This window comes from Chiloscyllium plagiosum, unplaced genomic scaffold (assembly GCF_037043375.1).
Source record: "Chiloscyllium plagiosum isolate Xiang-an unplaced genomic scaffold, Cpla_swu_hap1 HiC_scaffold_3, whole genome shotgun sequence".
NCBI classification, from domain to species: domain Eukaryota; kingdom Metazoa; phylum Chordata; class Chondrichthyes; order Orectolobiformes; family Hemiscylliidae; genus Chiloscyllium; species Chiloscyllium plagiosum.
Genome location: NW_028270141.1, coordinates 111,072,231 through 111,099,681, shown reverse-complemented (window position 1 = coordinate 111,099,681; position 27,451 = coordinate 111,072,231). Strand labels below are relative to the sequence as shown.

Genomic DNA, 27,451 nt, shown 5'->3' with positions numbered 1-27,451 from the left:
CTCACCTCACCTCTTAATCTGTTAAAGTATGAGTGACAGAGAACTACCTAAATTTCACTATTTGAAGAAAAAATAACAACTTTATTCTTTAATTCCAAAAGTGAACATTAAGCAACAACTATTTACAACTCTAAGCCTCCTTTGCCGTAAAGATTTGTTATCTACGTCCCACTCTATAACAATATAGTGATCCAATAAAGCCCCTATTAAATTTACAGCAAACCAATTTTCAAAACCAGACAGCGGCTGTTGTCTTTGGGTTTTGATTCTCCTGTTTGTAGATCTCCCTGGCTCATCTTTGGTCTTCTGCTGCAAAGACTTTTCATAAAGGTATCTTTGAGAGAGTTTTGAATAGCAGTCTGTCGATGGTAGAAGATACTCTTTCTCTGGTCAACTCTTTCTCAAATGCCTGCTTTTTATACCCCAAAACACTGGATCATCTCATTGGTTTGATGTTGTCGAAACAGTAAATTCAAATTTGATTGAGTTTTAGTATCTAGGGGCATAACATTTAAACTGATTAGTTAAATTCAAACTGCTGTGAAAACAACAAGGTATCTAGATTACCACAATATGTTACATCTTTCAATTTTTCAGCATACTCTGTGATTGCTGTCAGTCACATGACAGGTACCTGCATTCACTCTCTCTTAAAGGTGCAGAGTACATGCCTTCAACTTCATAACACTGCTTAAAGAGGACGTTTTGGAAGTTGGGGTCTTAGTAACTGAAGGGATGTCTGTCAGCAGTGGAGTAATGTAAATTGGGGGTATACAAGAAATGTTGTGTTGGAGCTACACAATGATTACATTAGATTAGATTAGATTAGATTAGATTACATTACAGTGTGGAAACAGGCCCTTCGGCCCAACAAGTCCACACCGACCCGCCGAAGCGAAACCCACCCATACCCCTACATTTACCCCTTACCTAACACTACGGGCAATTTAGCATGGCCAATTCACCTGACCCTGCACATCTTTGGACTGTGGGAGGAAACCGGAGCACCTGGAGGAAACCCACGCAGACACGGGGAGAACGTGCAAACTCCACTCAGTCAGTCGCCTGAGGCGGGAATTGAACCCGGGTCTCAGGCGCTGTGAGGCAGCAGTGCTAACCACTATGCCACCGTGCCGCCTGCAACCCCTTGTTGACTTCCCTCCCCTCTCTCTGCCTTTGTTATTCCATCTCATGTTTGATTCACTGAGCCTTGAGCTGGCTTGTGCTTTGATGACCAAGAGGTACCATGATATTATGGATCTGTGGGAGGTTAAGAGCAGGGCAGAAATACAGCCATAGAACTGAAAGATTTATATCAGAGGTAATAATCTGGACTTTCTAACCTATTCATTACTGGTTTGGACATAAGGCCTCCAGGATAAATATCTCAATAAAGGTTTAATAAAAGGTTTATATTCATCTTTTTCAGTTTTGCTGTTTGTCCTCTTCAAATCCTTCAATTTTAAAAGGATCTGGGTACAATGGCTACAGTTAATGCATCTGTGTTGGCAGTTCCTCAGAATTGCCTTAGTTCTCAGATGACAGAGGAGCCCAATTTTGGATCCACAACATTTTCAGCAATGGGTACAGATTGTTGTGTGGGGAAATGGAACCTGCAACCCCTTGTTGACTTCCCTCCCCTCTCTCTGCCTTTGTTATTCCATCTCATGTTTGATTCACTGAGCCTTGAGCTGGCTTGTGCTTTGATGACCAAGAGGTACCATGTTGAGCACTCAGCAGCTTCCTCCTGCTAGTCAACGATGTCAATGCCTCTGTGCTTTCAGTGATTAAAATTATACTTATTCCTTTGGCCACCCTTTGAGTGTTGGCCAAAGGATAGCAGGAAAAAGAGAACCTCCCAAATGACCTGTTTGTTTTTTGGACGTCCGGTGTCAATGGCCTGTCCATTAGAGTTAGTTTTTCAGGAGCTGGGGTTTGATGCTGGAGGATATAGCTTCTTGCATTGATCTGGCAGTCCTCCCATTTATTTGCCAGGATTTGATGTGGGCACTACTGGTGGATGCACTGAAGGATCTTAATGTGACATCTGTAGATGGTCCAGATTTCACTACAATAGATCAGGATGGTCAACACAACAGCGTTATACCATAACCTTTGCTCCCCGTTGTCAAAGACATGTTGGCGCAGCTTGAAGAAGACAATGCTGAAGCAATTGACTCAGTGCTAGACTTTTTAGGTGATGGAAAGGGAGCAGTGAAAGGTTGAGTTCATTTCCCCTTTCAACCCTTAACTTTTCCACTCCTCGCATTCATTGAATAGTAATACAATTCATCCACCCTCACTCATACATTTATACAAGTTAACTTGAATGTTTGGTCACAACCCTTAAAATCAAATCAAGTCTTAGTGCTAGATGCATTTGATGAAGTCACCTGGTAACCTTTGGTATATTTTCCCATCTAGGTTGCAAACATTTTCACTTATCTGAATGATGCTTGACGAGATAGGTTATGTATACTCTAGGAAGAAGCACACTTGTAAACAGAACAGCAGATGGTGATGCTGGTGCTGTTTACCGTGTGAAAATGTTTTGTCTTGCAGAATCACAGAATTCTCACTGTGCAGGAGGAAGCCATTGAGCTATTCCAACGTTTTCTCCCTGTAACCCTGCACGTTCTTCCTTTTAGATGACAGTCAAGTCCTAGTTCGAATGCTTTGATTGAACCTGCATCTGCCACAGTCTCAGGCAGGGCATTCCAGACCTCAGCCATTCACTGTGTGAATTTTTAATCTCATATCGGTTTCACTTCTTTTATCAATTATTTAAAATCTTCGCCCTGTTGTCCTCAATTGTTTCATGAGTGGGAACAGTTTTTGTTTGATTTTGAAGGTAGCTCTGATCTCTCTCCATTTCTGACTGTAGTAAGCTATTTTATTGCACTATTTTATTGCTACCACCAAATATTGATATCACCACAAAAATACATCCCTCTCTCATGCTCTCAATGCCTTTTACGCTCAGTTCGAGCAGAATGCCAGGGGGGTTACAGGTATTACCTGCGCAACACAGCCCCAGACGCACTTGTTCCCTCTGTAGACTGCTATAGACATCAGCTCAGCCTTCTTGGGATTGAACCCATGGAAAGAGACTGGCCTAGATAGGGTCCCTAGCCATGCACTCAGACCTTGTGCAGATCAGCTGACAGGAGTATTCGCTGATATCTTTAATCTCTCCTTACTACAATCTGAAGTCCCATCCTGCTTCAAGATGGCCACCATCATCCTGGTCCAAAAGGTAACACAATGATTGCCTTAATGATTAGTGGTTCTGACCTCCATAATTATGAGGTGCTTTGAGAGATTAGTGTTGCTCACATCGACCCAAGCCTCCCAGCCTGCCTCGATCCTTTGTGATTTGCCTACCAGTGCAACAGGTCCATGGCAGAGGCCATTTCCCTAGTCCTACACTCAGCCCTGGAACCTCTAGATAATAAACTTACCTTCAGCATACTTCTAAATATTGACTCCAGCTCCACCTTTTTCACTATAATCCCAACCAAACTAATCCCCAAACTCCGAGACTGAAGTCTCGGCTCCACCCTCTGACTGAATTTCCTCACTCATAGACTGCAATCAGTTAAGATAAACAACAGCCACGATCCTCAACACCGGCTCCCCGCAAGGTTGCATACTCAGCCCCCTGCTTTAGTCCCTGTACACGCATGGCTGTGTGGCCAAAATTCATCTGAACGCCATCTACAAGTTCACTGATCATACCGGATATCAGACAAGGAGAAAGTGAGGACTGCAGATGCTGGAGATCAGTGTCAAGAGTGTGGTGCTGGACAAGCATAACAGGTCAGGCAGCATCCGAGGAGGAGGAGAATCAACGATTCGGGCATTAGCCATTCATCCTGATCTGTCCCATTATGATCTGTCTGTACTGCATGCAAAACAAAACTTTTCAGTGTACTTAGGTTCATGTGACAATGATGAATCAAATCAAATCATTTCTGCTCTGGTTTAATTTTGTCCCTTTTAAGAAGAATACACTGTTCTAAATGCTATAACATCCCTGAGCATTTCCTTTATATTGACGTCAGGTTTCAGAACAGAATTAGATATAGACTAGTAATTGGACTAGTAATCCCGAGGTTCAGGCTCATACCCAGGCAAATCAGGCAAATCCCCCCCATTGGCAGCCCATGAAATTTAAATTGAATTCATTAAAATCTGGACGAAAGGCCAAGTCTCTATAGTGGTGGCTATGAAACCATCAGCATGGTTGTAAAACCGATCTGGTTCACAAATGTCCTACAGGGAAGGAAATCTGCCATTCTTACCTAGTCTGGTCTACATGTGACTCCAAACCTCCAGCAATATGGTTGACTGCCCTCTGAATGGCCTGGCAAGTCACACAGGAGAAATTAGGAACCAGCAGCAAATGCTGTGATTGCCAGAGACGCCCACATTCTTTGAATGAATAAAACAAAGAAAATGTGGTTTCTCGCTCTTTCTAGCACCTGACCATCTAGTCTGGATTAATACACCAGTGATATGCTGGTCTCCTTCAAAGGATTTCCCAAGATATTGAGGTGAATGCCACAGAATTATTTGCAGAATATCGAAAGTCTTTTGTAGCCCCTCCAATATTCTTGTTCAACCAATTATGTCAAAAACATAATTTTGTTGTTCAGATTGTTGTTTGACAGACTGTAGGATCTGGTCTTGCATAAAAATAGTAACCTATATAAGAGTCAATGGCTTCAAGTTCATTGTGCAAGACAGACTGGGGGAAGTTCCTGAGAGATTTGATATGCTGTAATTTAATTACAACTCTTTCCTTCGGACCAGGGATTAATGCAGCACCTGCACTAAAACTTCCTCCGATAATTTCTTAGCACTTACATTTTGAGGTAGTTAAAATCAATTCTTCTAATAAAACAAAGAATTGCAGATGCTAGAAATCTGAAACAACAACAATCATTACAGAATTTCTATTGGGTTGGCAACATCTGTGGAGAGAAAGTCCAGTGACCCTTCTGTAGGGAGTTCTGTAGGAGAGTCACAGACTTAAAATGTCAATGCTGTTTCTCTCTCCAAAGGCTGCCAGACCTGCTGAGTTTCTCCAATAATTTATGCTCATATTTTGGTAATCAATTCTTATTGGTTTACAAAATCCACAAAATAAACATAAATGAAGAAGGCGAGTTAGTCTATTTTAAGTGACTGGTCTGAGGGATCTTAACACCATCCACCCCATTGTAACATTGTTTTTAAATAATTCCAGGGACTTCTGTCTCCAGTGTTCTCCCTATGTAGGCCATGCTTCGTATGAGGCGGAATTTCACACCATTAGATCTAAATTTACCTTGTATTCATTTTAATCTATCTTGACTAGTGGAGTCCTACAGTTCAGTTTATTATAAAAAGAGAAAGTGCTGGAGAAACTCTGAAGACTGGCAGCATCTGTAGAGAAAGTCAGGGTAAGATCTTACTTTTTCTGGGTTTTGTTTTTGGTTTCGACAAGTTTCATTGCAAGTTTCTCTCCGCCAAACCTGAAATGGTGGGTTTCCTTACCGCAAATGCCAAAACTCACCTCACTACCCATTCGACCCTGATGAAGGGGATATGTGTCTATGAACACACCCTATTCTTGCTGCTGCATTAGTTACTAGTGCCCTCCAAAGGACAGCATTGAAGTGCAGGAGTTTCTTGGAAGTGAATCGGAGATCTGCCACAAAGGTTTAAGGAGGCTGGCACATATCAGATACCAATGTCTGTGGGTGTGAGGTGCATTTGGCTAGTACCTATGGACCTTATCCTGAGATGGTGATGCCTGGTGACCAATATAGACGGCCTTTGGAGTGAATAGGGAGCTGGAGTTGCAATGTTAAGGTTTGGCTGTTTCCAGTTTGTTTTCAGATGGTGGTACAATGGAAAGCTACATAGTAAATAAGATCATTAAGAAACAATAACTCCCCTTAAAAGGCAACTAACTGCTGCTAGCAGGAATCTCACCTTGACGTTTGAAACTTCGAGTGAAACTTGCAGTGAGAGTGGTTTTTATGGAATTCTACCTCATTTCCTGCCATAGTCCGCGTCTTTCAGGTTCCAATAAGATTCTGACCAATATTTTGAGACAATATGAGTCTACGTTGGAAATTTGAAACGCCAATTCTGAAGAAGTTTCTGAACTGGAAATATTAATTCTGTTAATCTCGTCACAGATGCTGTGTATCTCCAGCACTTCGGTTTTATTTCAGATATCCAGCATCTGCAGAATTTCACATTTTGTTCCATCCTTTAACGAAAGTTTATACATTTATAAGATCACCTTTCAGACACCAGCTTTCAGGGGGCTGAGAAGATCTTCCTTTGTAATTCAGAGACCTGACCACCAGAGATCAGCCTTGTAGCTCTTCTCCACACAATCTTCTGTGATTCAATCTTGTTTCTTAGTGATTAGGATTCCACATTATTCAAGGGCCAGTCTGATTTGAGCACCACGCAGTTGACTCAGCGCCTCCTATCACTGGGATCCTATGTTCGAGGCTACCCTCAACCTGCCCAGCTTCGATTGAGACGGGCGGTCGTAAGATGCTTGTCTGTGGGTGATGTTTCGTGGGGAGGTGAATCCTGAGCTAGATCAGCAGCAATAATATCCTTGTGATTGAATTATTTATTGTACATCAATTACACAGAACGAAACCTATCTGGCCAGACCGCGCAGGCTATCATACGCCTTAAAAATCGCATTTGTTTTGTAAATACAACTGTATCTCCACCAGTTGCTCCTTCTGCTTTGGTTGTATTAGCAACACAGACTAATAATTGTGTTCGGCCAACATTTATGAATGGAACGGCGTTGTGATTACAAAGCCGGTGATCTGTTATCTGTGTGATGACTGCCTCGGGCAGTGGGCTCCTCTCCTCTCAGCACCCTTCCTTTCGTCCTTTGCCTTTGTCTGCTCAATATTCGAGTATTTGCATTCTGCTGACGCCCCATTGGAATACCCAATTTCCTACGTTCCAATATTATAAATTATACATCACCAGGTTACAGTCCAACGGGTTTATTTGGAAGCATCAGACCTGTTGGTCTCAAAACCTGTTGGACTAGAACCTGTTGTTGTGTGATTTTTAACTTTGTCCACCCCAGTCCCAACACCGGCTCCTCCAAGTTATGTTATCCTTGACTAAATCTAGCAGCGATAACAAGGTAGAGCAGCCTCTGCGGGTTCCCGAATGTACAAGGTTGCTGCAGTAGCGCTGATGGTTTGTCCTGTCTAAAGGATTTTGATTTTTATCTGGCTCGCAACACTGGACTAGTTGGTGTTGTGTACTGTGTTCCTTGCCCCGGCTCCTCCCATACCCCCAGCCGCTCTGAAGGTCAGGAAATTATTTCCAGTGCGCAGATATAATGGGTTTTCAGAGGGGAAAAAAATCCCCGGTGAGTGGGAGGAAGATGAGCTCAGAACAGAAGTCAAGCTCCCTGTCAGTTAACACTCTGTGTTTCGGCTGAGAATTTCTGGAGAGACAGAGAGAAAGCAGGGCGGGGCATGGGGAGGGGGAGTGTTCACTTTCTGGTGAGAGTCTCTTCGCTGTATCTACCTATCCACCGGCGAGGAAACACCACTCAGTCGCAGGCTTGACATCAGAAATGACTGCTCGATGCCAGGAGCAGCCCCCTTCAGGCAGCAGCAGGCAGTGAGCAGCTCTCGCTGCACAGCGTGACCTGCAGGTGAGGCGGAATACACCCTGGGACTGGGACTGGCCGACACCGGACGGGGGAGACGGGGAGACTGAGGAAAGGGCTGCACGCTCCCTCCGGGCAGTCTCTGCACTCTGACCAAACGTCCAACTTTACGCCTCCCGCGGACTGTCTATCCCAGAAGGATGAATTCCCTTCTTACTGGGAAGGTGGAAACTGCGGTGGGATTGTGGTCATTTACTCGACATGTGCGTGCGGTTCACAGGAACTAATCCCAATGCGGTGGATCATCGTGCCCAGAAACTTTCCACGGGCTTAACAAAGAAGCTGTGTTTTTTGTTTACCCCTCTTGAGAAGTGGGACGCGATTGCATGATGTGATTTGTTTAAAAAAAAAGGCGAACTCGATTTATTGAGGAATTGAGGGGTTTCTGTATCGATGCAGCTCGAATGGCCGGGACTGACCTGTTTGTATTGACAGGCTGTCGGAACATCAGAAATACACTGAATTAATGAGCACCCTGAAAGGGGGTGGGCAGTGAACTGAAGGGGCAGCGCTTGTTAAAAAAAAAGATATGCGTTGATTTCAATGCTTGTCGTGGGGTATATTAAACTACCCTCACAGCGCTGAGGAGTCCCAGCTGACAACACTGCAGTGTGAGCAACAGGCACACAGCGACAGGACCAGAGTTTATTGCAGTAACTGATCACAGTTAAAGATCAGTGGGAAACGACGATGGGGGGGGGGGGGGGGGAGAGGAAGACTTTCGGGATCAAATTAAATATATAGAGAGGAACAGGAAGGTTGGATAGAGAGAGAGAAAAAAAAAATTGCAAGTAAAAATAAGAAATCTTATGTACCACTTGCAGGAATAAGGTCACAGCCTCTGGGCCTCCAACGCTGCATGGCATCGCAGGTCAATATTACAGGCTCCAATGACTCCCTCCATATTCACAGCTCCGACTGTCTGGGGAGTTTAATCGCCCAAAATCCGGCAATGTCCCCGCACTTCCATCTCGTTTTATTTTGTTGTTGGGCTAAGGATGGAGCAGCGCTGGGGCTTCACAACTCCCCACGAGTACTTCCTCTCCACACGTTTTGAATGCACTGACAACGGGGGGGTTTTTACCCCAGCAAATTCTGAGCCAATGAATTGAAAACCTCCACTGTGTGGACAGCCCGTTTGCAGAATACATTGTTGTGGTGCAGAAATGACAGAGAAAAGAAAATAGAGAGAGTGATTTAAAGGATCCCACAATATAATTTACCTGGAGGTTTTATGTTGTGATCCAAGAGTTAAACCAATCATTTGAGCTTAGAAATGAAAAGGGTTCAATTATATTGCTCCACAGAGTCTACATGGCCATCATAGAGAGATGCAGTGGGGAGCTCTTGTGGCATAGTGGTAGCATCCCTATCTCTGAGACAGGAGAGCTAATAGCTTCAAGTGCCACCTGCTCCAGAGGTGTGTAATAACATCTCTGCCCAGGTTAGCCGTGTCTCCTTCAAGAGGTAGCATTGGCATAGTGGTAACATCCCTGGACTTGGAATCCAGCACCCTAGTTTAATGTTTTTGGGGGACATTGAAAACCATGGTGAGGTTTCAAAGAGTAGAAAGATGTTGGAAAACAAATTTGCAAGGAAATTAGAGAGGTGTGAGTGATCTGGAATAGTGGTAACGGGGGACTTGCATTGTCTGAATATTGACTGGATAGTAGTACTGCGAAAGGCAGAGGGAGGCAAGCATTTCTAGAGTGTGTTCAGGACAATTTTCCACAGTGGTATGTCACCAGTTCAACATGAGCATAAGCTCCACTGGACCTGCTGCCTGGAATTGAGCTGATCAAAGTGGATCAAGTGTCAGTTGGAGAACATGAAGAGACAATGATCATTGTATCATAAGGTGTAATCAGAAGCAAAATACTGTGGATGCTAGAAACTTGAAAGAAAATCAGAAAATGCTAGTGAAACGCAACAATTCTGGCAGCATCTGTGAAGAGAATAACAGAGTTAACATTTTGAGTCTGGTGTAATTTTTCTTCAATCTTGTTCTGAAGAATTACCTCTGACTCATAACATTCACTTCCCACGGATACTACCAGAACTGCTGAGTTTCTCCAGCACTTTCTGATTTGATACTGTAAGGTTTACATTAGTTATGGAAAAGAAAAAGCAATAATCCAGATTAAGAAAGGCAACCTCAATGGAGTAAGAATAGATGTGACCCAGTTAAATTGGAGTTAAAAGTTTACAGGCAAGACTGTAACTGATGAATGAGTTATCTGTAGAGAAGAGAGAGTTTGGGCATGGTTGAGGTACATTTCTACAAAGGGCAAACAAATCCAGAGCTCCCTGAAGAAATATAGACAGGGACATGAAGAGAAAGAAGATAAGGTGCATGTGAGTAACACAACTAGAAGCAGGTTGAAAATAGAAAATACAAAAGGGTATTGAAAAAGTAAAGAACACAAACAAAGAGAGAGTCTGAAAAGAGACTGGCAGCTAACATTAAAAAAAGGTTTTCTGTAGGCTTAAAAAAAAAAAATCATGGTGAAGAGATGGTGTAGGATGATTAGAACCCTAAAGTGATTTAAGCCTGAAAACAAGTGGCATGATTAATGTATCTAATTAATACTTTGCATCTATCTTTACCAAACAAGAAGATATTACACAGGTAGTGGTGAAAAAAGAGCTAGTTCTGACAATTCATGTGTTCAAAAGGAAGGGATTGGATTGTCTATACTCGCAGGTAATTAGACACCATGACCAGATGAGATGCATCCAAGGATTTTATGGGAAGAGGGAGTGGAATGTAAATCTTAAAAATATCAGGTCTAGCAAATTCTGTGAAGAGATAACAGAGTTAATGTTTCATGTCCAATATGACATTTTTGGAACTAAAGAGTGTGGAAAATAATGAAGATTGTGGAGGCACTGGGCACAATTTTCCTGTTTTTCTGAGACTCACAGCAATACCAGAGGACTGCAGAATGTAAAGAACTGTTCAAGTTAAAGACATAAAGCCAAGCAGAGCAACTACAGATCAGATCATTTAGCTTTGGGTGGCCTGGCAAGGTTCTTGAACCAATAGTGCAGGGCAAAATTAATAGGCACCTAGACAAATGTGGGTTAATTAAACAAAGTAGCATGGAGTTATTATAATATTACACTCATCAACCTTCTCTGTTAATGCAACAAAAATACTCAAGCAAATTTATGTTGAGTTATTAGAGAGGGTTGCTGAGTGTAACATTGATGATGATGTACATAGATTCCAAAAGGCAATTGAGAAAATGCTACATAATTGACTTGTGAGCAGAGCTGCCCAAGGGATAAAGCAATAGCAAAATGGTTGGGTAAGTATCAGGAAACAGTAGTGTTTTTCCAGGTTCGATTCCAGCCTTGGGTGACTGTGCAAACTCCACACAGACATTCTCCCCATGTCTGCTTGGGTTTCCCCCGGGTGCTCCGGTTTCCTCCCACAGTCCAAAGATGTGCAGGTTAGGTGAATTGGTCATGAGAAATTGCCCGTAGAGTTAGGTGCATTAGTTAGGGGGAATGGGTTTGGGTGGGTTACTCTTCAGAGGGTCGGTGTGGACTAGTTGGGCTGAAGGGCCTGTTTCCACACTGTACAGAATCTAATCTAATCTTAATGGCTAGAATATTTTGGACTGAAGGAAGTAGGCTTCATTGTCAATTTTAGACTTTATAGCTTGGAACTTTATATGAATATTGTATAACTATATTGTGCAAAACAATCAGGTGAGTAGAGAATGTTCTGATAAAAGTCATCATCTCAATGTGCTGAGTGGTATCCTGCTCCAAAAGTGCTGGCAATTCAGTGTGGAAAATGTTGTTTCTGCATAATTTAATAACTGGATAGTAATATTGAAGATTTCCATGAAATCTGAGGGAAACAGACAAATTGTGCAGACATACATCATGTATTGTTTTCTGAACGCTACAACTTTCTTTCTCGCACACATGAAGATCTCCTAATCAATTACAATATTGATTTTATTTTTGCATTTCTCAGTGTATGTGGTGCTTTTGTTTTCTGCAAAACTTTTCAGCATCCACTTTATTTGCTTTATTCTTATTCACCTCTTACAGAGTGGAGATAAACCAACCAATAAAACATACCGGAGGCTTGGAAAGTCAGTGGTGATACAAGGGAGTGTGCTCTGCAGAAAGAGCCGAAGGGAAAGTGGTAAGAGCTAATAAGGCAAGCAACAGAGACTGTGAAGAAAGTACAGATGTGCTAAATGATGTTCTACATCTGTCGAGAAAAATATAGCCCTCAAAGCAAGAGGGAATTGGAGCAGAGAAGCAAGTCAGGGAAATTGCAGACCATTCTCCACCAAACCAAAGTACTTGCAAAATCTTGCATCAACCTTACATTCAATAATTCGTTAGTTTTATGAATGGGCAGAAAAAAATCTAGGATTGCATTGGAGAGGTATGGAAGTAATATCAAACTGGTGGAAACAAAATAGTACTTCCAATACAATCAAATTGTGGCTGTACAAAAAATTGCTACAATCCTAATTAATAAAATTGAAGGTTTGGAAGGGAACTTGTTTGAAATGATTTTGGTTGCATACAAGGTGTCTGCTTTTTCATACTCAGTGTTTAACCCTTGAGATCAAGAAGTTGGCCTTTGTAAAGCTTTCATTGTAACCTGAAAGGTTATGATCACTGAAGTGACATGTGTTTGAAAGAGTACATGACCTGGACTTTTTTTGGTGTGTTGCTTGATAATTGGAGAATCTCTAAGTTACCCCCTCAGAAAAAAGACTGTCACTGTGTGAGAACTGGAAAGTTTATTGAGTCATTGAGGTGACCAACATGCAGCATTCTTTAAAAAAAAAGATTTTGCTGATAAGAACGCATGGGTGTTAATATATCACAATAATTTAGAAAACAAAATTCCATTGTTTAGTCTGTTTTCTAATCAATCTGTTCAGAGATGTTGTCCCACATTTCTGGAGCAGGTAGGACAGAACCCAGGACTCCTGGCTTAGCTGAAGGGACTCTACCACTGTGCCACAAGAACCCTCTAATGTTTAGGCGGATGTACAGTGGAATATTGGATCAATCTGAGGACCTTTTAAATTAGTCAACCAAAGTACTTCAATTGCACTTTTCACAACAGAGCAGAAATTCTCTGCAACTTGGCCCAATTACTTCTCCCTCCGAGAATAATTGAGAGTCAAGTTACCAAATTACTTGAGGGTTCTTGTGGTACAGTGACAGTGTCCCTACCTTTAAGCTAGGAGACCTGCATTCAAGTTCCACCTGCTCCAAAGATACGTCATGAAGGTTTGAAAGGGGTCCTGTTGGAAATGATTTTGGTTGCATACAAGATGTCTGCCTTTCCATACTCAGTGTTTAATCCTTGAGTTCAAATAAGGTGGGCCTTTGTAAAACAGTTTTCATTGTAACCTCAAAGGTTTTGAACAGATTGATTAGGAAAATGAAAACAAAACACTCGATTGTTTGGATGGTTATTGGCAGAAAGCAAGTCCTGTGAAGTGTTACCACAATATTTCTGAAAAGTTATTTGGAATCTGGCATAATACCTCATAAAGCTAATTAATAAATGGAGTAATCAAATTTGGTTTATAAAACTCATATATTTAGCAGTTATCCTTTAGGCATAATGTTCATTATGCCAGGAAGACAAAACTAAGTTTTTGTTTACAAATTGAGAAATTTAAGCCAAAACCACCATTAAAAATTCAATAGGGGCAGACAGTGCATTTCAATTATTTTAAGGATTCATATTCACAAAAGGAAGCCAAATACACAAAATTGCGAGAATCCAAGCTTTCCTGTCCAGTTGCCAAAGATACGAATGGTAGGAAAAGTAACTACATGCTTCACAAAAGAAGTGGATTTTAAGGAGGATCTTAAAGAGAGTGAGAAGATGGTATGCAAATTTTCTGAGAGACCATTTCAGAACTGAAACAGTGGAAGGTCTAATCACCAATGGTGGGTCAAAAAGTGTGAGGCTACACAAGAGGCCTGAGTTAGAAAAAACAGATTTATTGAGGATTGTAGAACCAGAGCAAATAGCAGAGAGTGAGGACTCTGAGTCAGAGTTGTACAGCACGAAAACAGACTCTTCGGTCCAACTTGGCCTTGCCAATCAGATATCCTAAATTAATCTAAACCCATTTGCCAGCATTTGGCCCATATCCCTGTAAAGTTTTCCTACTCATATACATATCCAGATGCCTTTTAAATGTTGTAATTGTACCAGCTTCCAACGCTTCCTCTGGCATTTCATTCTGTACAAGCACAAGCCCCTGCGTGAAGAAGTTACCCCTTAAATCTTTTTAAATCTTTCCTCTCTGCCCTCCAGGCAGAAAAAAAGATCTTGGCTATTCACCCTGTCCATGCCCTTCATGATTTTATTAACCTCTACAAGGCCACTCCTCAGCCTCCAAAGCTCCAGAGAAAGAAGCCCCAGTCCAGGAGGAGGAGGAGAGGAAAAGAATAACAACCATATCAAACCTAGATCTGAGTATCACTTTGAAGATGATGTTGGGACTTGGTTTGGAAACCAACCATTTGTCCTTCATCGGGCTGAGGAGAACTATATTCAGGCCGGGCGAAGAATTTCTAGATTGTTGGAAACCGAAGTTCACAGGAACAGTGAAGCACGATTTCCAGTGAGGGTGTCAAATAAGAGAAATCTGCTGACCGTAGGTAGAGACCAGAATCAAGGTAAGCTGAGAGTGTTTTGAATGGGAAGTAGTCATCTCAACATTTGAGCTAGAAGCTGGGGGAGGAGTTAGATGTAGCTAAATTGAAAAATCTATGGTATGGGGTTACACAGATACAACAGTTGATGGCCTCCTGGTAACTTGTTTGATATTGCAAACATGAAAGCCTGCTCAACCCTCTGTTTTTAACTTTTGTTTTAACTAGCTTCTCAGAGGACATTCAAGGCATCCTCTCAATCTACAAGCCATGAAGGGATTAAAATGTGAAGATGAAAAGTTTAAATTCAATGGACCAGGAATTTATCATGTAACCTGGAAATGGGCGATTGTTGATTGGGAGTTGGTCATAGCCTTTATTTTTTATTCCTCCAATGGGATGAGGGCATCTTTGGCTAGGCCAGCATTTATTGCCCTTTCCTAATTGCCCAGAGGACAGTTAAGAGTCAACTACATTACTGTAGGTCTGGAGTCACATGTTGGCCAGATCAGGTGAAGAATGGGTGATTTCCTTGCCTGGAGGACATTAGTGAACCAGTTTGGTTTTTTTCCCTGACAGTCGACAATGGATTCATGGTCATCATTATACTCTTAATTCCAGACATTTATTGAATTCAAATTCCATCATCTGCTGTGGTGGGATTCAAATCTGGGTCCCCAGAACATAGGTCTCTGGATTAACAGTTCAGCATTAATACTGCTAGGTCACTGCCTGCTCTGTGTGTGAGTACAAATGGAGCTCATTTAGCTCATCGAAGTCATGTTGGTTCCCTGTAGTGCAAACCAATCAGTTCTATTCACCCACTCTAACTTTTTCTGAAGTCTGTAGTTTCATGGGATCAGTTACTATATGCTAATTGTTAGACTGCATCACTGATGATATCAGGTCCACATGGAACTGAGAACAGAGTGTGGAAGATTCTAGAAATGTCCTGTGTTAAGTCTCTCTTCTACCAAGTATGCATAATTAATAAAGCTTGTTACTGTTTACTCTAAGATTCTTACTTTTGCTAAGAGTACCCAGGCATCAATTCTGATATTACGACATTGCCCTAGAAGTTTATCTCCCGGCGTGGGAAGTTGTTTGCAGTAGTCTTTTTGAAGGAAAGCAATGAGGGTGTGTCAGTGACAAACTTGGTAGGAAGCTAGGTAGGCTGGAGAGAATGAAGATCGGACTGAGGGCTGATGTGACTGAAACAATCTGAAATGATCAAAGGAAGAGATGGTGTCCTGTTCTCAACAGCTTCTTGGCTCTCCATGGAAAAACTCCCAGTGTTATGTTCAAGGGTACAAGTCAGATTTATCCTAGAGTTCTCATTGACTCTGAACTTTAATTTGGTCTTTTATTGTTCTCTACTTAAATATTTATCTGGGATAGTGATTAGTGGTGCACACCAATCAGTAGAATATATGAATGGAATGGCACTGGGAAACAGATAGAGATAAGATCATTAGGCAGCACAGAAGCTAAACCTTGGGTAGGTTGGCATCAACAGGAACAGTTCTGGAGTAACTCAGCAGAGAATATATTATTGGCAGAGAAATAAAAAAAACACTAATCATATGACACCAGGCCAGGTCTGTTGTCGCACAGTGACAATGTCTCTAACTCTAAGTCAGAAAGTCTAGGTTTGTGGCCCAGTTGCCCAAAGGTGTGTTTTATTTTCATTTGATTAATCTAGTCACGTGTTCCTAACTACAATGAAAAACTTTGTTTGCAAGCAGTACAGGCGGATCATAGCAAACAAAGACATTTAGATCATAGAGTGGTTAGACAGAGTGAGGCAGACAGGTTACATTGAACAGGAAGTTCGCAGACAAGATCAATGTTTACAAGATCAATGTTATTTGAAGTTAGAGAGTCCATTCATCAACCTAATAACAGCAGGGAAAAAGCTGTTCTTGAAACTGTTGGTGCATGTGTTCAAGCTTCTCTATTTTCTGCCTGATGGAAGAGGTTGTAGGAGAGCATTCCATGGTAGGAGGGTCTTTAATGATATTGGCAGGCTTTTTGTGGCAACGAAAAGTATAAGTGGAGTCCGTGGATGGAAGGTAGGCTTCTGAGATGGTCTGGGCTGTGTACACAATATTCTATAGTTTCTTACAGTCCTTGGAAGAGCAGTTGCCATACCAGGCCATTATACACCCAGACGATATGCTTTCTGTGGTGCATCTGTAAAGGTTGAGGTGAGGGTCCTTATGGGGATGCCGAATTTTCTGAGCTGCCTGATGAAGAAGAGGCGTTGTTCCTTCTTGACTGTCACATCTACGTGGGAAGTCCAAGACAGGTTGGCGGTTATCATCACGCCAAGGAACTTGACACTCTCAACCCTCTCAACCTCTGCTCCATTGATGTAGATAGGGGTGCGTTCTCCTCCTCCCTTTCTGAAGTCAATGATCAGTTCTTTAGTTTTGCCAACATTGACAGAAAGATTGTTATCATTGCACAATGACGCCAATCCCTCTATCTCCTTCCTGTCTTCTGACTCATCATTATTTGATATCTGTCCTACCATGGTAGTGTTGTTAGCAGATTTATAGACAGCGATCATTTGGAATTTGGCTACACAGTCATGGGTGTACAGGGAGTACAGTAGAGGGCTGTGAACACATCCTTGGGGTCTCCGGTGTCCCCTGTTATTGTGGAGGAGGTGCTGTTGTCTACCTTCACTTGTCTGTGGGTCAGGAAACTGAGGATCCAGTTGCAGAGGGCAGAGCTGAGGCTGAAGTCTTGGAGCTTTGAGATCAATCTGGAGGTGATAATGGTGTTGAAGACAGAGCTGTAGTCGATGAGCAGGAGTCTGACATAGATGACCTTGTTATCTAAATGTTCCAGGGATGAGTGCAGCGCTACGGAAATGCTGTCGCTGTGAACCTATTACATTGGTAGGCAAATTGCAGGGGATTGAGGCAGGCTGGGAGACTAGAGTTGAGGTGGACCATGACCAGCCTCTCAAAGCACTTCATGATTGTGGAGGTCACAGCTACTGGGCTGTAGTCATTAAGGCATGTTGCATGTGCTTTCTTAGTTACTGGGATGATGGTGGTCTTCTTGAAGCAGATGGAGACTTAGGCTTGGAGGAGTGAGAGGTTGTAGATGTCAGTGAATATCTCTGCCAGCTGGTCCATATAAGATCTAAGTGCATGACTGGAGATTCCATCCTGGCATGTTGCTTTCCTTGGGTTGACTCCCAGGAAGACTAATCTGCCATCTGCAGCAGTGAGGGAGGGAACAGGCCAGTCTGGGGCTGTTGTGACAGGTGACACCACACAGCTGGCATTCTGTTTGAACAGAGCATAGAAAGTGTTGAGTGCATCAGGGAGGGATGTGTCTGTCTGCTATCTCGCTGTTGTTCATTTTGTATCCCGCTATGTTGTTTAGGCCTTGCCACAGATGGCGGGAGTCTGTATGATTGGTTTAGGCCTCTAATTTGGTCTGGTACTTCCTCTTGGCTTCTCTGATGGCTTTGCGGAAGTCATATCTGGATTTTCTTTAAAGGTCTGGATAATCTAACTTGAATGCCGAATGTCTGGTCTTCAGTAGGGAGACCTTCCATTCATTGCTCATTTTAATTTCCCTTCCCACTCCCTTTCCGACACGACCATCCTTGGCCTCCTCCATTGCCACAATGAACCAAACTGGAAATTGGAGAAACAACATCTCAGCTTCTACCTGGGCAGCCTACAGCCCGGAGGGCTCAACACTGAATTCTCCAATTTCAAATAACCTCCCTTCCCATCGCTGTCTCCCTTCCTAGCCCCTCCCTTCCACTCCTCCCTGCCACCAACCAGATTCATTCCTCCCATTGACCAACCAAGTCCTACCCTCTACCGGTCTTCACCGTTCCCCACTTCATCACCCTGCCCCTGCCACCCGCTTTATCTGTGCTCACCTTACACCCATCCCCAGACCTGAAGAAGGGTTACACCCGAAACGTCGACTTCTCCACCTCCTGATGCTGCCTGGCATATTGTGTTCTTCCAGCCTTCTGCCTGTCTACTCAGTACCTTAAGCCTGCACCATCTTTTAGCAAGATCAGGGCTGACTTGATCGCCCCACATTCCCAACAACTCCCAGGAATCTTCCATCTCCTTCCTTATCAAAATCTATCAATCTCTGGCAGAAAAATATTCAAAGGTTTGGTTTCCACTCTCTTTTGAGGAAAAGTTCCAAAGAAGGACAATAAAACTGGTGCTTCCAGGAAGATCTATTAGAGACGAATGACGGAATTTGGCTCAGAAACAATAGTCTTGACCTGAACCCAAACCACAGCAAACTATCTCTGAAGTACAGGTGTAGCATATAGAGGAGTGTATGGTTCAGTTAGACACATCTTCAAATTGTGATATAAACTGTGTGATTTAAAAACATATTATTATAAATTTGGTTTTGGTTTTTGAGTTAGTAACTTATGGTTTTTCTGTATGTTTAAAGTAAATAATAAATTTGTAAGTATTTCAGTAGCCATGGTGACTTCTTTTAAAACAGTTTGTGAGACCTGACTTTAGTGTGAATGAGTGTATGTTCATGGATCATTTTGTTTACCTTCGATTACTTTGCAACCCAGCTAGGTAAATAATAGGGAATAAAGGTTTGTTAGAGACTTCTAAAACAATTTTTTAAGCTTCAAGTAAAAACTCAGAGCTTAGAGTGGAAGATATTTGGTTTCAGTTTTACTTTGAGTGGACCAGTTCCTGTGAAGTTCATAGAATGACTGTGTAGACCAGTGTTCCTGAGAAGGAAAGATATATCATGAACTATATCTATGGCCTTTTTTTGGTATTACACAAAGTATTTCTTTTCAATTTATGAAGGAACATTTTGGGATAAATTAGATTCTACTCCTACTGTTCAAAAATCTGTGAATTTGTAGTACAAGTGGATACTTTGGTTTATTTAATTTTATCATATATTTCTTTTGTTAATAGAATTCTGTTTATTGCAGCGTTGTGTGGTTATGTTTGAGTGAGAAACCCCCTTTTTAAAACCAAGCAAATCAAACTATGATCTAGGTTTCGGTTTGAGATCTGACCTATCCATAATAACATTGATAGGGATCATAATAAGTTTAATAGCCAGAATGTTGTCAGAGTTTGTTATTTTTGTGCTCAGTCACTGAGCTGCTGTTTGATATCACATGGAGTGAACAGAATTGGTCAGATAATGGCATCGGTTATAGTTAGGAGCTCGAGAGGAGGCCGAATAAAAACATCATCTCAGTGCTGTAGGTGGACAATGCATGTCTTGTCTCTTAAACATGGTCATGCTCAGCATGAGCATGTGAATGTTTATGGAGACTCCTCTTTCTCTTTGTCACCTGGCTGTCCACTATCACTTAGAACTGGATGTGGTGAGAGTACAGAGCTTTCCTTAATCTGCAGTTTAGCATGCAGCTGTCTTTGTGCAGTTGTCTTACACATTTCAAAATGTGCATAGTCCTTTAGTATCATTGGCCAGAGTTAGTTTCCAAGCTTTAATGATAATCAAGGAGTGAGGGATCTGCTCGACTGTCAGGTTACAGGTTGGGCTAGGATTTAATTCTGTTGATAACCCCAGCCCTAGTGATTGCCCGGTTTTATACGGCTTATTCAGCCAATAGGCTTCCTGTATTTAAAATGTTTTGATGTCTCTGATATGAAATAGCACATAACACCTTTTAAGTGTTAAGCCATTGATGTTGCCAATGATTGGCATGTAATTATCACCCACAGTCCTGTTAGGATAACTTCTAAAACTCTGAGTTGCTTTTTAGCTCACCAGTTTTTAATGATTTTTAAAATATTCCCAACTTCCTTTGGGAATTAAGGAGCTAAGAGGAAAAAAATAGTCATGGTAGATGAAAGAGATGAGACTGCTGGATGTTCTTATATATGATAATTTGGTAATAATAGGAATTTGAATAGCTTTTTTTTCCCCAGTCAATGATTAATCTGACCAGACTTGAGCATTAATTGTACTTGACGATATGTATCTATATTTAAATCTAATTTGTCATTGATTGGAATTAAATTTAGGATGATGTGGAGGTGCAGGTGTTGGACTGCAGTGGGCAAAGTTAAAAATCACATAACACCAGGTATAGTCCAACAAGTTTATTTGAAAATACAAGCTTTCAGAGATCCAAGATGGCGGCAACTCTGCAAGTCTGAGTCTATAGTGCTCCTCCCAAGACTTGGGCAAAGTGGGCCACAGGCAGGAACCCCTCCCCCACCCTCTCCAGCTGCAGCAGAGGCATCCGCAGCCGCCCTTGGGGGACTTATCTACGGAGGCGAGCCTCACGGAAATAATCTCTAAACTCGATGCGAAGATCGATGCCTTCATTGAAGAGTCCCGAAGCCGATAGAATTCACTCTCGGCCGCACTACAAAAGCACGGCCGAGACATCGAAGAAATCGAGCGCTGAGTCGGAGGGGCGGAGCTAAAGGATTCTCGAGGTCGTCGAAAAAATATTCGTTTGCTGGGCCTTCCCGAACAGGAAGAAGAAGGCCAGCTTACAGTGTTCCTCGAGCAGTGGCTTTCACAGCTGTTAGATCTGGAGGCTGGATCAGGCCAAGTAAGAGTGGAATGGGCCTACCGGGTTGCAATATGCCGGCCCGGCTCGAACCAGTGCCCCCACCTGGTCCTGTTCCGCTGCAGAGCTACAAGGAGAGGCAGATGCTCTTGGAAGCTTCCAGAAATCTTGGGAAAGATCCCCAAGCCATTATTTATAAAGGATCCAAGATTATGTTATTTCAGGACTTTTCCCCAGCTTTGGTCCGAAAGAGGAAGGTGTTTGACGAAGCGAAGAAGCGTTTAAGGGACTTAAACGTTCAGTACTCCTTGCGCTACCCAGCTACGCTACGCTTCAGCCATGAAGGGTCTGTGTATAATTTCGGATCACCGGAGAAGGCCAAGGAACTTTTGGACTCTCTTAGATAAATTATAAGAGTTAATTTATGCTGTTTTGCCCTCCCTCCACCCCAGTTTACCCTCTTTCTTTTTCCTTTATTACCTTACTGTTTAATATTGTCTCCGGGGGAGTGGGAAGAGGGGTTTATTTATTTATTCTTTACTTAGCGATTTTCTCCCCCTTTTTTTAATATATATATAGGCCAGGGGGCCTAGTTAATGAAGATGGGGGCAAGATAGTTACCTTATCCTATTTTATCTCTGTCCTTAGGAGCGGGGTTGTTTTCCCCTGTTATTTTGTATTACTATATTTAATTATTATTTGCTGAGACTGTAATTTTATAGTCATATATGTTCACATATGGTATTAACATTACCAAATATATCCAGGTGTTGCTGTGGATGGGGGAGGATAGGGTACGCACTGTTAATTCTAGTTCAGTAGTATATTTGAATTTTCTTTATCCTATCGTGGGGTGCCTGGGTCAAGGGTGGGGCACTGGTTGGGAGAGGTTATGATGGGTTTTGGAAAGGAAGTGATGCCCCCTGGAAATAAGGGGGAAAATCTCCATTTAAATACGTTTTATATTTTTTTATTTAGAAATAGTTTTTTATTATATTGATCTGAGTGTATTAAAGAGCCTTTATTTTTGTGAATTTTATATGCTCTATGCTTGGGATGTTTTGGATAGGGTTTCTTCTCCCGGGGGGGTCTCGGAATTGCCCGGTGATTATGGGTGATCCGTCGATTAATTGGTGCACCTGGAATGTCATGGGGAGTAATTCACCAATCAAAAGGAAGAAAATAGTATCAAACCTCAAGAAAGAGAGGATCGATATAGCTTTCCTATAGGAGTCACATTTATTGGATAAAGAACACCTGAAATTACGACAGGGAAGAGATTATTTTCCATTCTCTCTTTCTGTGCAAGGAAAAACATTTTGGTAAACTGGGTGGCTGAGGGCCCTCATGGACTTTCCAGTTGGCACAGAATAATTATGGAATATACTCCCCTGACTTCCTTACAAATGTGGTGCACCAAAAAAAACAAATTACTCCATAGAATATGGCAGCCCTTCTTGAATTACACAAATACAGATATCTCGATCATCCTAACAAGGGCCTTTATTTAATTGAGAGGGTGAACCTGGCTGGTCTGGGGTCCCTTAGGAGAGGAATCCCGCATGAATACGGGTTTTATTGTGATCTGATGTTAACACATTCTGAGCATGTATATCATTACTCAATTTCTGTGTTATCCATTGCTTTTTTATCTCTCGAATAATGTAAGAGTTTTAATCATACACTCTGGTTAGTTATAGGTTAGATGAGTAGTTAGTTGAGTTTTGTTTTTTTTCTCTTGGTATTTCTTTTTTTCTGTTTGATAGATTTTGGTTATTATTTATTTAAGATTTAATTGTATATCAATGTTTATACTTGGGTTTTTTTTTAGTTTTCTTTTGTAAACGTGTAAAAACATGTTAAAGTTTCAATAAAAATATCTACATAAAAAAGAAAATACAAGCTTTCAGAGTGCTGCTCCTTCATCAGGTAGCTAGTGGGACAGGATACATAGGACACAGAATTTATAGAAAAGATCAAAGAGTCATACAACTGATGCAGTGTATTAGATAAACCTAGATTGCTGTTAAATCTTTAATCACTTAGAATGGGGATGCAGGTTTCGATTGATTAATCTGTAAATCCCAAAATTTCTTTCAAGTCATTGCCCAGAGATAATTGTAGGTTTCATTTAAAAAGTGACATCTCAGTTTGGACAGTGCTTTAGAGGTTAGAGTCTGTCTGTATCCCAACCTAGAGTCAATTTGATTTTATTTCCAACGTAGGAACTTATAAAATGTCACATGGACTGACTGCCTATAGATTGTGTGCTTTTTGAACAAAATAGAATATATCTGCAAATGCAAATTCATGTGTGTATGTGTGTTTGTGTGAGAGTCTGTGAGTGTATAGCGTAGTGAGATCACCTGTAGTATGATGTGAATCCAAGATCCCAGTTGAGGCCATCCCTATGGGTACTAAACCTGGTTATCTGCCTCTGCTTGGTGACTCTGCAGTGTTGTGTATCCTGAAATCCAACTTGGAGGATGTTCACCTGGAGATCTGAGGCTGAATGTCCTCTCATAGGCATGAACGTCACGCTCACGCACACACTTTCTCAAGCACACACACACACACACACACACACACACACACACTCACTCACTCTCTCTCTCTCTCTCTCTCTCTCTCTCTCTCTCTCTCTCCCATCTCCTTGCGTGTACACTAACTTTCCCTCTCCATCTCTCCCTCACAGCACACACGTATAAACACATAAGTCTATGGGGTGAATTTGCGTTTGCAGATACATTCTATTTTGTTCAAAAAGTACACAGCCTGATGGCAGTCAGTCAATTTGACATTTTATAAATTCCTATTTTGGTAATAAAACCAGTCTGACTCCAGGTTGAGATACAGACAGACTCTAACCTCACACCCTTAATGCATTGTCTGAGTTGAGATGTCAACTTTTTAAATATATTGATAAAACCTAAAGTTATCTCAGGGCAATAACTTCTGGGATTTACATATTAATCAATCAAAATTCTGGGATTTACATATTAATCAATCAAAATTCTGGGATTTACATATTAATCAATTGAAACCTGCATCCCCATTCTCAGTGATTAAAGACTTAACAGCAATCTAAGTTTGTCTATTATACCATATCAGTTGTATGACACTTTGATCATTTACTGTCAATTCTGTGTCCTATGTACCTGCCCCAATAGCTACCTGATGAAGGAGCAGGGCTCTGAAAGCTTGTATTTTCAAATAAACCTGTTGGACTATACCTGGTGTTGTGTTTAGGGTTATTTAGGATAAACATGCTGTTGGTTTGTTTAATTCATTTAATTTAAATAAACACAAAAATGAAACATTGTTCTGATTTACAGGTGTAAAATGTCGGAAGCTAGTGCTGTTGCAAACAAGACCACTGTATCTAACGGTGATTACATCTGGCGCTATGAGTATTATGATGATGAGCCAGTTTCCTTTGAAGGATTGAAAGCACACAAGTGTAAGTTATTATCACCTAATATGATTCAAATATTTAACAAGTGGCAAGTTTCAAAAAGACTATGACAGTTTAATGTTCTGAAAAATAATTTGACAGAAACTGAACTGCAGTCCATAGGGGAACATTTCCTTTCATGTGAGTAAATCCATTCTGATTAAGATTAATTCTCCTTCTCTTATTATTTTAAAGACCTGCCCAATTCAGATATTCTTAACAGAGGCTGTACCAGCTGATAGAGGGGTCAGCATTTAATGTCTGCTTAGTAAAAGCAAAATTCTTGAAGTGAAGCATTAAGCCATTTTAAAAAATTCTCTTCGGATCAATCCTTTATCAAGCTACTTTAATGGTGGTAAATATTATGTACAACGTAAGGAGGCAGAGATGAGTAATGAACGAGTCACAGTGGAGAAGGAGTGAGTGCCCATGGAAATGGATCTACTGAGCAGCAGTTGCCACCAGTTTATCCAGTGTTGAAGAAGGAGATCATACTGAATAGGTCATAGAATCCTACGATGTGTAAGCAGGCCATTTGACACATCAAGTTCACATTGACCCTCCGAAGAGTATACCACACAGGCCCATCCCATCCCTGCATTCCTATGGCTAATCCACCTAGCCTGCACACCATGGGCAATTTAGCATGGCCAATCCATCTAATCTGCACATCTTTGGACTGAGGGAGGAAACCAGAACACTCGAGGAAACCTACTCAGACACTGAGAAGATGTGCAAACTCTACACAGACAGTCACCCGAGGGTGGAATCGAATTGGGATCCCTAGCACTGTGATGCAGCAGTGGCAACTCCTGAGCCAACATGCCACCCTCTTATAGCATAGCAAATTGCAATGAGAGATGAAAGTTTTGCATAGATATTCTAAGGGTAAGATGAGATTCGACAGCCAAGTAAGATTAGAAGTGCCAGAACTTGAATGCTGCAGAGAGCAGGTGAATTAGGCTTGTATTTGTGATTACTGGGTAAAGTTGAAGATAGCTAATCAGTTTGATCCAGTGATTTGAAATTGACCAATCTCTCAAAACATAATAGAAGAAAACCAAGGTCAGATTTTTTTTTGAAAAATGTAATCAGCTTACATTGTTATATTTTGGTGATAAATAATTCTTTTTAGAATGTCTTTTGTTAGGAGATGTTAGCAGAATAGCCACTCCATTTGAAACTGATTGCATTCGCAGCTTAGGAAGCTCCTGTCCTCATTACAGCCCTCGATGGACAAAAGAGCTGAATTCTAGAGGTGAAGTGAGAACGACAGCCCTTGACATCAAGGCTTCATTTGACTGAGTGTGGCATCAAGGGGTCCTAGCAAAACTGGAATCAGTGGGTATCCTGGGCAAACTTTCTGTTGGTCATACCTGACACTAGGAAGATGGTTGTAATTGTTCAGGTCAGTCACCTCAGCTCCAGGTCATCTCTGCAGGAGTTTCTCAGAGTAGTGTCCTCGGCCCAACCATCTTCAGCTGCTTCATCAATGACCTTCCCTCCAACATAAAGTCAGAAGTGGGAATATTTGCCAATGATTGCACAATGTTCAGCACCATTCACAATTCCTCAGATATTGAAGCAATCTATGATCAAATGCAATAAAATCTGGACAATATGCAGACGTGAGCTGACAAGTGGCAAGTAACATTCACAACACACAAATGGCAGCCAACTGCCATCTCAAATAAGAAATCATTTATCCACTGCCCTTTAACATTCAGTGGTATTACCATAATTGAATTCCCACTATCTGCTCCACCCTCCTCTCCGACCTAACACCTCCATCCCCTCTAAGCTATCTTCTCCCCATCCCCACCCACCTCCCATTTATCTCTCCACCCCAGAGGCTCCCAGCCTCATTCCTGATGAAGGGCTCCTGCCCAAAACATCGATTTTCCTGCTCCTCGGATGCTGCCTGACCTGCTGTGCTTTTCCAGCACCACTCTAATCTTGACTCCCACTATCAATGTCTGGGGGTTACCATTGACCAGAGACTCAATTGGACTTGCCATATAAATACAGAGCAGGTCAGAAGCTAGGACTACTTAAATGAGAAACTCAACTCCTGACATCCTAAAACCCTATCCACTACCTACAAAGCACACATCAGGAGTGTGATGGAATACCCCTAACTTGCCTGGATCAGTCCAGCTTCAACAGCATTCAAGAAGCTTGACACTATCCAGGACAAAGCAACCCGCTTGATTGCCACCACATCTACAAACGTTCACTCCCATCATTGCCGCTCAGTAGCAGCAGTGTGTACTATCATGTGGGCGGCACGGTGGCACAGTGGTTAGCACTGATGCCTCATAGCGCCTGAGATCCGGGTTCAGTTTCCGCCTCAGGCGACTGACTGTGTGGAGTTTGCACGTTCTCCCCGTGTCTGCGTGGGTTTCCTCCGGGTGCTCCGGTTTCCTCCCACTGTCCAAAAGATGTGCAGGTCAGGTGAATTGGCCATGCTAAATTGCCTGTAGTGTTAGGTAAGGGGCAAGTGTAAGGGTATGGGTGGGTTGCGCTTCGGCGGGTCGGTGTGGACTTGTTGGGCCGAAGGGCCTGTTTCCACACTGTAATGTAATGTAATGTAATGTAATCTAATCTAATCTACAAGATGCATTGCAGAAATTTGCCAAAGATCCTCAGACAGCACATTCCAAACCCACTTCCATCTAGAAGGAGAAGGACAGCAGATACATGGGAACATCCCCATGTCCAAGTTCCCTTCCAAAAACTCACCATCCTGACTTGAAAATATATCACTGTTTCTTCACTTTTCATTGGTCAAAATCCTGGAATCCCCTCCTTGATGACACTGTGAATCAACCTACAGTATGTGGATTGCAAGAAGCCAGCTCAGCACCACCTTCTCAAGGGCAACTAGGGACGGGCAATGAATGTTGCATTAGCCAGTGAAGCCCACATCTCATCAGTGAATTGAAAAGATTGAATGAAGTCCCCCAGCAGGGTATAAATGGATGACGTTTCCCGATCTTCCAACACACAAATTGAGGGCTGTAATCTTTTACTGACTTGGCTTTCCTCTCTCTCTCACCGTATCTTCCTGATTTCATTTTCA

At 41.9% G+C, this 27,451-nt stretch overlaps 1 protein-coding gene and 1 pseudogene across 6 annotated transcripts in view; one reads left to right on the top strand and one right to left on the bottom strand.

Annotated features, from left to right (window-relative positions):
• The first annotated feature begins 6,485 nt into the window (after nucleotides 1-6,485).
• LOC122548400 (melanocortin-2 receptor accessory protein 2-like) overlaps nucleotides 6,486-27,451 on the top strand; it is a 40,866-nt gene continuing 19,900 nt past the window's right edge. For 4 of the 6 annotated variants that reach the window (XM_087976261.1, XM_043686998.2, XM_087976262.1 and 1 more), the window contains exons 1-3: nucleotides 7,550-7,705; nucleotides 11,789-11,885; nucleotides 24,251-24,375. In XM_087976261.1, coding sequence (XP_087832387.1) covers nucleotides 24,258-24,375 — 118 coding nt within the window. In that variant the 5' untranslated portion in view covers nucleotides 7,550-7,705; nucleotides 11,789-11,885; nucleotides 24,251-24,257. Of the gene's footprint in view, nucleotides 6,594-7,549; nucleotides 7,706-7,802; nucleotides 7,924-11,788; nucleotides 11,886-24,250; nucleotides 24,376-27,451 lie in introns of those variants that run through there. The other 2 variants (XM_087976259.1, XM_087976260.1) reach the window with 2 other exon arrangements.
• On the bottom strand, nucleotides 16,328-16,955 carry LOC148150644 (uncharacterized; annotated as a pseudogene).